Genomic DNA, 10321 nt, shown 5'->3' on the forward strand with positions numbered 1-10321 from the left:
AATTTGATAGTATCCCGATGCCAAGTATAGTGTTATATTTTGTGCTATCGAGAGCGTATTTTACTATACACTGCTTTCTAGTGGGAATGCTATCGATTGATTTGCTTATAATAATTAACCTTACTTGTTTTCAATGTATTAAAATGCGAAAGAAAGTGAGCATTTTACAGTAATAATTGCCACCGCACGCACTGCATGTAATACGTTGGGCGTTTGTAGCAGCGACAACTCGAAACTTACGGATGGCAGGCAATGGTTCTGTGGTTCTTGAAGACGATCCGCTTTGGGACTTGAACGCATGCTCCGAAATCGGAGATTTGAGTGTCCGACATTTCCCCTTGAGGAACTCGGCCAGCATATCAAACGTAAGATAGCCTGACTTAGGGTCAGCGGCTTCGTTGTCAAGATCTTTAAGCTCTTCTTCCCAGTCGCGGCGAGTAACGGGTTCCATGGCGTCTGTAGCAAAAAAAAAAAACCAATCGTTCCAATGCTGGAAATGGCGGCCAAGAGCCCGCAACTTCGTCCTGTGTTTCTCTAGGGTGTTCGCAAGATTCTGGAGATCCGTTGCTGACTTCTCTTTGAGTGGGCGGATGTGCTTGATGGGCTCGATGTGATCTCGAACAAGAAGTCTACGGTTGTTATATCGAGACTCGAGAAGAGCCCAGGCGATCAAGTAGTTATCGCCAGTGACTTAAAGGCGGTCGAGTGCGAGCTTGGCCTGGCCGTCAACATGTTGTAACGGTCACGACTTATCTCGGTCCTGTAGTAATTAAATTTATGTAAGAATACAAAATCTATTGATTTTACTATCTGAAAAGTCGCGAACATTTACTAATCCGCGTCGTGATTCTGACAACAGATTAAATAGAAAGATTTTAGATTTTTATAATAATTCTCAATTATAATATTTCAGGTCCGGGATACCAGGTAGTGGTGGTTTATCGTAATAAAGAGATTTTTGTTCTTTATAACAAAAATAAATATATTCAAATAAATAAATAATAAAATATTGCGTATATCTTGCATATATTCTAAGTATCACAAAAATTAAATGGGTAAATCCGCTTTGATTGTTACAAACAAAAATAAACAGATACGCGTTTAAGTTGCGGAATCTGATTTGAATCGCATTGTTACAAGAAGAGATTTTATTCAGATACGCTTAAATTTGCGTTATCTAATCGTATTCGAAATTTTACAAGTTTAAATTATGTAACGATATTTTTCTAAGTTATTTTGACAAGAATTAGAATTTTTCTAAGTCTAGGACTGATACGCTTTATGATGCGATATTGTACCTAACTCGAAATTTGTATAAGTGTAGAAATATTTGAAAGTATTCTAAGTCCTTTACCTGCTCAAGGCATAAGTTGCTTAAGAGCAGGGTCTAGCCACTTTAGTTGCGCCGGCGCTTAAGTTGCGCTTCGGCTAGTGAGCTCATACTGGCCGTGCGGGTCCTTTTATAGGCCTCGGAGCGAGCGGGGATCGTGCCGCCGAAAATACTTTCACATTCACACTTTCACACAGACATTCACACCTATGTATAAAACCCATTCATACAAATAATTTTGCCGCCGCCGCCGCCGCTTCTCCTTCTCTTGCGCCGCTGCGCTCGCCGCTTCTATATACATATATACATGGTGTGTTGCACTCTCTCCCTCTACTTTCGGTGTTACTGCTACCGCCGCTCGCTGGCTCGTGGCGCTGCTGAAGTTACGCTGTCAGCTGTAGCGCGGGCTCATCCTAATTGAAAATGGGTGAGCGCGATACTTAAGTAAAATCTAAAAATGTATTCAATATATTTTAGTTTTTATTCTGTATAGTTTTTTGCGGAACTTGTACGGGGCGTTACAATGTGTCTTCAGGTAGTAGAGTTTGTCAACATTGTCCAAGGTGGCGTCTGCGTGAACACGAGAGTAGAACATGTCTCTGATGGACTCGCATTCGGCCCTGTCTCTAGAAAATCAAGGCAGCGAGAGCTTGGGGAGGCGAGTGCGATCCTAAGAAGGTGGCGGTCGATAGTCCAGGTCAGCCTGGCAGCCCGGGTCAAGATCAGCCCGGACGTCGTAGAGCAGTCTTTGAGCTGTGTGATAGTTCCTTTCTACATCGTGGTACTAGTTGCTTTCGTTGTCAGCTACGTCCTCGACTGCCAGAAACGCCACGTAGTTGGATTGGAAGTCAGACCAGTAAAGCTCGAATAGCTCGAGGCGGCTTTGGGTGAGGCTCGCTGTCTACTCCTCGTACAGGGTCGTCTAGATGATCTGTGTTGTGTGAGCAATGACTGCCTGGAGGGCGCCCTGCACTGCCTGTCGGTCCATCCTTCAAGTTCAAGTGAGATTAGACCGATGCATGAGCCGCAAGGAGGAGATCCGTTGCGTCAGAAGCGATACGGAGTCTCTCTCCAAGGGCAAACCGAGCCGTGGTATGCCGCCGAACACGAGCCACGTGATATTGATTGATCGATCGAAGGAGTCTTAGCAATGAGGTAAGCCGATAGGGCTTCACCTCGCGAGGAGAGAGAGCGAGCAAGGGTCACAAGCCAAGATAAACGGAGCCAGACCACAGCGCGAAACGCAACACAGTGTCTTTGGCGAGCTGGGCTGACTAGCCTGGCAGCGCGAGAGTCGTTGATAAAACCAATGAAATTTCGGAGATGAAAGCACACTGATCCGGGCTCGAGGTTGCGCGAGATTTTGTTCTCTGTCGGGAGAGAACTGCGACAGTGACGTCGTAGACTAAGGCACGAAGCAATCCCGACCACGTGTCATAGTAATTTTAAAATGGCATTGCGTCCGGTAGCGAAGCAGGTCACTACGATCACGTGGATAAGGAAAGCAGCTCGTGAGTAAAAAAAAATGGAGGCATGGTGAGGCCCACGTGTCTCTCCGAAAACCGCACTGTCGATATCGCATCCGATCCTGTGACGAAACTTGATTCAGAACGCGTGTGAGTGAGGAGAACAGCTCGCAAATTGAAGATGTCAGCGTTCGAAAATTCCACGTGCACACTCGGAGATCCACACTGTCATACCGAAAGGCGTATATCTTGCTGGCCTATAAACGACAAAAAGGGGGCTCTATTCCACCGATGATGACTGCGCCCTGTGCCTGCTCCTAGTCACCAGCGTCCTCCTGTTGATGCCTGCTTCGTGTTGCACTGAGCTCTCACGATCCAGCTCGAAGGACCTTCTTTTGGAGGTTAACGGGCTAAATAGGCCAAGTGCAGAAATCCAAAGCGTCTTTGGATAAATGTTTTCTTTATTAGTACGATTCGGTCCATTACAGGCGTACAAGTTTACACTCTAAGAGCTACCGTCTCTGGCGGTGGCTGGCTGACAACTGACCCGGAGCGGCGGCGCTCGGGAGGGAGAAGGGAGCGCACGGAACGAGCGCCATCTCTTGGCGAGTAGCGGAACTTTGGTAAAACCCCCGCACATGTTCCTTTTTTTAAAGCCGTGTGATTCTGAATATGAAATGACGAAAATCGTTATGAAATAATTTTCTTCATATAGTAGAGAGCACTCACGTGAGTTTTTTAGTAGAGTGTGACGAGACATGAGTCTCGCACATATAAATACGTGTGAAGGCAGCCGCAATAGATGCGGCATGCGCAGAGAGCGCGTGCACGCAACGAACGAAAGGCAAATCCGCACGACGCGGAATGAGTGCGCGCGCGGATAAGGCGGATCACGCGGCATGATAGGCAGTTCTACTCGAGCTCCACTCCGGGTAGTATCGTGCGCACACGTTACTACAAGGAACAGCGACAGATAGACCTACGCCGACGAAATCGTCTCGTGAGCCCACGTGACAATTTGGTAGACGAACCGAAACACGAATCACCGAAACCCGAATCTCCGAAACCCGAAACTCCGAATTGCCATCGTGAGCACACGTAGGCGATACCCGGTGCCACCGTAAAATCCTAACCTACATTCTGACACAGTGCTGCCACCCGCTGCCACTGTGAGCCCACAGGGTTAAGGGAGTAACAATAGTTCCGCCGGCGATTCACCCGGTTGTGCGCTCACGTCCTAGTGAAACAAAGGTAAATTCCTAACCAACAAAGCTAGCCTTACACCGACGTCTCACGACTCGCTTTATCTCGCGCACACAGGATAAAGAGAGGAACGAGACGAGCGACGAAGATTTGTGAAGCTGTGCGCTCACGACTCCACGAATCCGAGGGATAACCTCAAAATACCGTAGCACTATCCCGGCCGTTACTGTGCGCACACAGAGCGGTTGAGATCGTTGTTACGCGACACATTCGGATCGGCGTAGACGTGCGCATACGACTCCACCGTACCGAATGAATTCCTAACCTCAAAATCCGCCACCGATCCGTCATACTGCCACCGGACCGAAACACCGTAGCCGCGAACACCGAATCATTCTTGTAACGAAATCACGTATATATTCTTGTAAATTGTCAACCGCGTTAGTTTAAACATTTCTATTTGTAAAGGCGAAGTATTATTAACAAGACGCATAATTGATTTATGTTTCAGCCGGGATTTAACAACTGATTCCAAATTGCTATACTTTACTTAAGAAATATATTTTGTTATTATTTAAAATATAAAAACAGACTCTTTTCTTGCCCCTTTCCCCTATCCTGATTCTGGAACCGACTGACTATCCAGTCTCTTGGGGAAAGTTAAACCGTTACAAGAGAAAGAAAAATTAAAATTAAATAATAATAATTTCTTTGAATAAACGATGATTTATAATCAAATAGATGTTTTTAACAAACATTACAATTATATACTTTGAATAATGTATCTCTAAAAAATAGACTTTTAATAAAGTAAAAGGTTAGGCGAGTTCGATATATTCCGCAACGATACTTGCTACGTAAATTGCCATGCCTGTTTCATTTTGTTTTGTGATGAATAACGAACAACTAAAATTTTCTTTTTATGTATTAGAACGTGATACAAACACCATAAGTACAATAAAAAGGGCATGACAAGTTACGTAGTAAGTATCTTGAGAGTTGTTTCTAATGGCTCTAGATATAACTTAACTTTAAGTTAAGTATGCCCTTGATATGGCCTCCATTATTATGGCCTAGTGATCACTATTTGTGTAGTGTTCACTCACGGTCCACTTGTCAATCGAGCCAATAAGGCAACTACTAACAAAGATCAGGTCTACAGTAGATCCTGCATCTCCTTTTCTAAAGGTGTAAGTGCTACCCTGATTAACTAACACCAAGTCTAGGAGAGCAGATGCTTCTAGCAGTAATCGTCCTCTTTAATTAGTCTTTTGACTGCCCCACTCTACGGCCCATGCGTTAAAATTGCCTGCGATAATTACTGGCTTTCTTCCCTAACTGCCGCTTGAACTGTTTGATCGGTGCGTTAGGCGAAGCATAGCAGCAATCCTTCCTCGCTGGTCAACATTTTTTCCTGGATTGCCACGTTTCTACATGCCCAAATCGCTGCTCTGCCAGTGTTGTCTGTTTCCCACGATGTCTCGTCCAGAGCCCTGTATGGTTCACATATAATAGCTACGTCGACCCCTGTCTCATCAACATACTGGTTAAGTAAATCCTGTGCTGTCTCGCAGTGATTTAAGTTCAACTGCACTATCTTCATTATCTTCGTTTCTTCAACTTCTCTACTGCCGCTCGGTATACTGGGCATGTGTAGCTACCAGCAGCATGGTCATTTTTCTCTGTTGCTCCTCTTTCTTGAACGCAGCTTGGTTTGTTTTTACAATCTCTTGCATTATGTCCTTCGACTCCACACTTGTAACAGTGGTTACTTCGATCCTGTGTTACTGTGCAGTTTTTTCCGATATGTCCAAATCCTAGACATTTTTAGCAGCTAAGTGGACGTGCATTCCGCTTTATCTCTCGTATTCTGCATACTACTTAGCCTATCCTGATTTTCTGCTTTGCGATCATCTGCTGAGCCATTTTTGCTGGCATTTAAATGACCGCCGTCTGCGTATCGTCATATGCCTTGCGCACAAACTTTACTGCCGTTTTTTCCACTGCATTTAAGCCGCTATCTTGGAACTCCCTCCGTAGCGCTTTCAAGATGTCCTCCTTAGTGGTTAGAACATCAAGATCCTTTACTTCAAAGACCTTTTCATCTTGTAGGGTTCTTACGGTGATACCCTCTTCTAGCACTTCTTGCACCGCTTGTCGAAGTTCCGTTGCCTTTCCTTCCGGTGTGCGCTGGAGTTCCAAAAGTGGGTTACTAACCGCCGTTTTGCGTATCCTATTTACGCTATCCCCTAGAATCTTTAGTTTTAGGTCTGCTTTCATTTTTCGCAGGATATCAACGTAGGACTTCCGGTCGGTAGCTTCTATGATTAGAGCCTCCGGTCGGGTTGGTCTTGCCCTTGGCGGCTTAGATTTTTTAGTGCCTTTCTGATCTACAACACCATTGTTAATCTTATCGTCTTCTTTTTCTTTCTTGTTTTCACCCTCTGCCAGGGTGGTAATGTCCCTGTTGTGGGCCGTGGGCACTGAGAAGTACTGGTAGTCGTCGCTAGTGGCACACTCTGGCCATGCTTTGACGTCATGTCCTCTTCTTTTCTTTTCTTATTAGTCTCGTTCTGTGTAGAAGACCGTTCCTTTCTCTTCTTTGGCGTTTCTACCTCCCGTTTTTCTTCTGAGGTCAGCGAGGTCCGTGAGCTATTTGACATCATCAGTCCAAAGCTAGACTTAGTCTTTCTCGACGCTTCTCTTACGCTGATGAGCCGTTTCCAGAAAGACATGACCTTTCTCGTGTCATCCTTAACACTCTTGTGAATGTTTTTGGCTGGACCTACTACAACATCCATCTTGTCCAGATGGTTCTGAATCTTGTCCATTAACTCTTCTTCCGCACGATCTGCTGTCTGAATTTTAGACCATACCTCGTGCATTTCCCTGTTTATGACTCCATCACATCCTGATGCGTCACTTGAGGCTAATCTTCCTTTGAGGGCCGAGTGGCCCACCTCTATAACCTCCTGTCTTGTTTGAGTTAATTGGCTCCCCCCAACATCTATGGAGCCTGCGTCGGCCACCGGGGATTTCACCCGATCGGAATCAACGTCGGGAGTGGGCTGGAAAGCTTGACCCACTTGGGGCAGTGTTATAATTAACTCACTGTCCATGATTGATTTATATTCAGGGTTTTTCCCCTATCCTGTATCCTAGGATAGAGCCTTTTAACGAGGTGTTGTTATCTGGGCCGGATGAGCCTTGGTTATTTTAACGAGGTTGCTACTCCTCCCCCTCCTCCTTCCCCACCTCTTGTGTGGTGGGGTCCCGGGCTTGGGACCGGCGTAGCGGAGTTGGGACCGGCGTAGCGGAGTTGGGACCGGCGTAGCGGAGTTTGTGTGTGTAAAGGCGGAAATTAGTACATGCGTTACAAAAACTATTGTGTTCACCAAGGGCTAAGTGGACTTCTTTACTTTATGTGTATATTGCAGTACTTGTCTGTGGCTCGTCAACGCTTCCGCCTCGACCCGTAATGCAATCTGCACACTTGCTCTACAAAAGCCTACTTTACGCCCTTGGTACACAATATACTATTTCTTAACTGAACTATAATTTTTAATAAAAATATTTATAAACGAGCTGTTTCTTTTTATGATAAACGAGTGTATATATCACAAAGGCTTAAAAAAGTATGTCTAATTTTTCATCCAGTGTGTGAAAGGACCGTGAAGTTGGCTGCACAAGATATATGTGTAATAGTTGGGTATCGCTTTCCCAGTTTTCTAAATACTGCGTAAAGTATGTGTGTTAATATTGTCTGCTTGTATTTAAGGTTATGTTTTTGAACAGCTACTGCATTGTCGCTGCACAAACTTTTTGAGTGCTGTGAATCACCGATGACGGAACCCATGTCAAGGGTCTTTTATAAAAAGATCGAAATATAGTGCACGCTGTAAATTTTTGTATGGTGTCCAGATGCATGCGGCTGCTAATGACGCGGTCGAAGTAGTGCGCTCTGTAGCTTTAATTATCTAAGTGTAATCACTGATTTCAGACACCAAAAGCTGTAGAGCGTATTACCTAGACCCGATCATTAGCGACCTCATGCACTTGGATACCATACACGAGAGATATTGATATTTCTGTAATAAAAAATCTCTACCTGAACCCCATCACCATGTATTTTATTTTTAGAACAATTTTAAGATACTTTGGTAAGTTTGCGCCAAAAACAGGAAATCTCTAAAAAAATTTTAATTAAAGTAAAAAGGTTAAACCGGTTCAATGTATTGTGTATCATCATGCATGTCTATAATTTTTTTTTTTTATTCTTTTTAACTTAGAGCTTAGTCAATGATTAGTAATTCAAACTTAAGTAATATATTAATCAATTACAAACAACTTTTAAGATACTTACCACGTAACTTACCATGCTTGTTACATTTTGTTCATGATGTTGTCTAATTGTAGGTGTAACGTTCAGCATATTTTATCTGTGTACGTAAACTTATGAAATCGTCATTTCAATAAAATGGAATATTTTAAATGTAAAAGTATGTACTATAATAAATATATTATGAACAAAATGTAACGAGCATTTTAAGTTACACGGTAAGTACCTTGAGAATTGTTTCCAGTTTTTGACCTTAATCTATGTAAATTAGTTCTCTCTAAATTTTTGATATTTTGTAATTTTAACTGTAATCTTTGTACAAGGTTTTTGACCCGTAAAATATAAATATAATACACACACATCCATAGGGACATTTTCTAAAAACGTATGATTCGAACTCCAAACATATCGGGTATACGTATCGGTAGATATAAAATGTACTAGGTTATAAGTGTCAAATTTGCATGTAAAACCTTTTATTAGTCATTATATCATGTTTGTTTTCTAAATAACTTCTAGTAGAAGGTCAGGTCCATTCTAAAACTTTACAGCTACTATTTTACTGTAAAAAGGTATCTTTTTACTTTATTGAGGTTGTCGGAGTCCGGATCGAACATTCAGATTTTCATATTTTAAGATTTAAAATGCAAATAAGGTACCCTTCACATATATGTGTATATATTTTTTTTTTGGGAGTCAGGTACAACATATATATACAGTTTGGCCAAAAATTAAAATTTTCATCTTCGATTTCACAGAGAACCACCCATATATATTTATACATTTTTACGCTTATTAATTTTTAATATAAAAGTCTTATTTTTCTAATTTTTCAGGTTATACATTGTCCACTGCATAGCAATATACACATTTTACTTATTTATGCTACATTTGTTAATAAGCAATTTCCAAGGAGCTTCGTACATGTTGCATTACGCTGCTGAAATAAGACATTTCTTTACTTTTGTTGAGAAATAGCAAGACATAAATTGAAAAGTGTTGTTTTTGTCAAAAAAATATAATTTAGAATCAGGTGGTGTTCATGTATAAAATTATATGTTAATAAATAAATATTATTAGTTTTAGAAACAATTTCCATATCAAATATTAATTTCCATTTTCAAAATAACGTATCAAGCTTGAACTTGGTTACAGACTTCGCGTGAGCGATTAATAATTTTGTTTCTTGGGCTTCGAGTGAAAGAAACAACACAATGTATTAAATCGACTTATTTTCGCGATATTTAAACGAATAAAACTTTAATCCAAGGTGCTGTTATACATTATTTTATTTTTGTCGTAGAACTTACGATATATTAATTTATCTTGATTTAAGGTAAAGGTGAGTATTACTAAGTTATTTTACTGCCGTTATCAAATTACTAATTTAATACGTGAAAAACAATTTTCAATCATCTTCTGTGAAAAGGGTCCAAAACCCAACTTTTACTGACCGAGTCGCCTGAACAAGTGCATGGCAGAAAATGGCTTAAAACTAAACAAATGCAGTTGATTATGAAAAACCAAGAGTTAGTTGCCCTTCTTTTTATAAACATCTATAACTGTGCTAAGTTTTAAATAAAAATATTAACGCACTAAAAAATGGCATTTGAACGAAAATCAGTAACCACAAAATACAGGTACTGAGAATTTCGCATATGTTTGTAGCGCCTTTGACTACACTTTTGTTACGTCCTGAGACGTATTACAATATTTAGCAATAAGCCAGTAAGCACAAAATTGATGAGTGCGTACAATTAATAGCTCAGCGGAGTTATTGAATACACATGAATACGGGGTGCGATCAGTTCATAATGATCACTCAAACTGTACTCTGCTACGATGCTTCGGGCTGTTGACAGAGCTTAAACCAGGATTAAGTGGCGATTCGGCTGAAATAAAAAGCAAAGTCTATGAATTATAACTATCCATTATTAATCCTATGCTGCACACGACTGTCACAGCTACAGCAGCAGAGTTTCA

General features: G+C 41.7%; 1 protein-coding gene across 8 annotated transcripts in view; it reads left to right on the forward strand.

Annotated features, from left to right (window-relative positions):
• LOC100117878 (putative fatty acyl-CoA reductase CG5065) overlaps positions 1–9430 on the forward strand; it is a 267482-nt gene extending 258052 nt beyond the window's left edge. For all 8 annotated transcript variants that reach the window (XM_031927035.2, XM_032601844.1, XM_032601843.1 and 5 more), the window contains one exon: positions 9175–9430. In XM_031927035.2, the coding sequence (XP_031782895.1) occupies positions 9175–9316 (142 nt within the window). In that variant the 3' untranslated portion in view covers positions 9317–9430. The remainder of the gene's footprint in view (positions 1–9174) is intronic.
• Positions 9431–10321: the final 891 nt, after the last annotated feature.

Source organism: Nasonia vitripennis, assembly GCF_009193385.2.
Source record: "Nasonia vitripennis strain AsymCx chromosome 3 unlocalized genomic scaffold, Nvit_psr_1.1 chr3_random0009, whole genome shotgun sequence".
Classification (NCBI taxonomy): domain Eukaryota; kingdom Metazoa; phylum Arthropoda; class Insecta; order Hymenoptera; family Pteromalidae; genus Nasonia; species Nasonia vitripennis.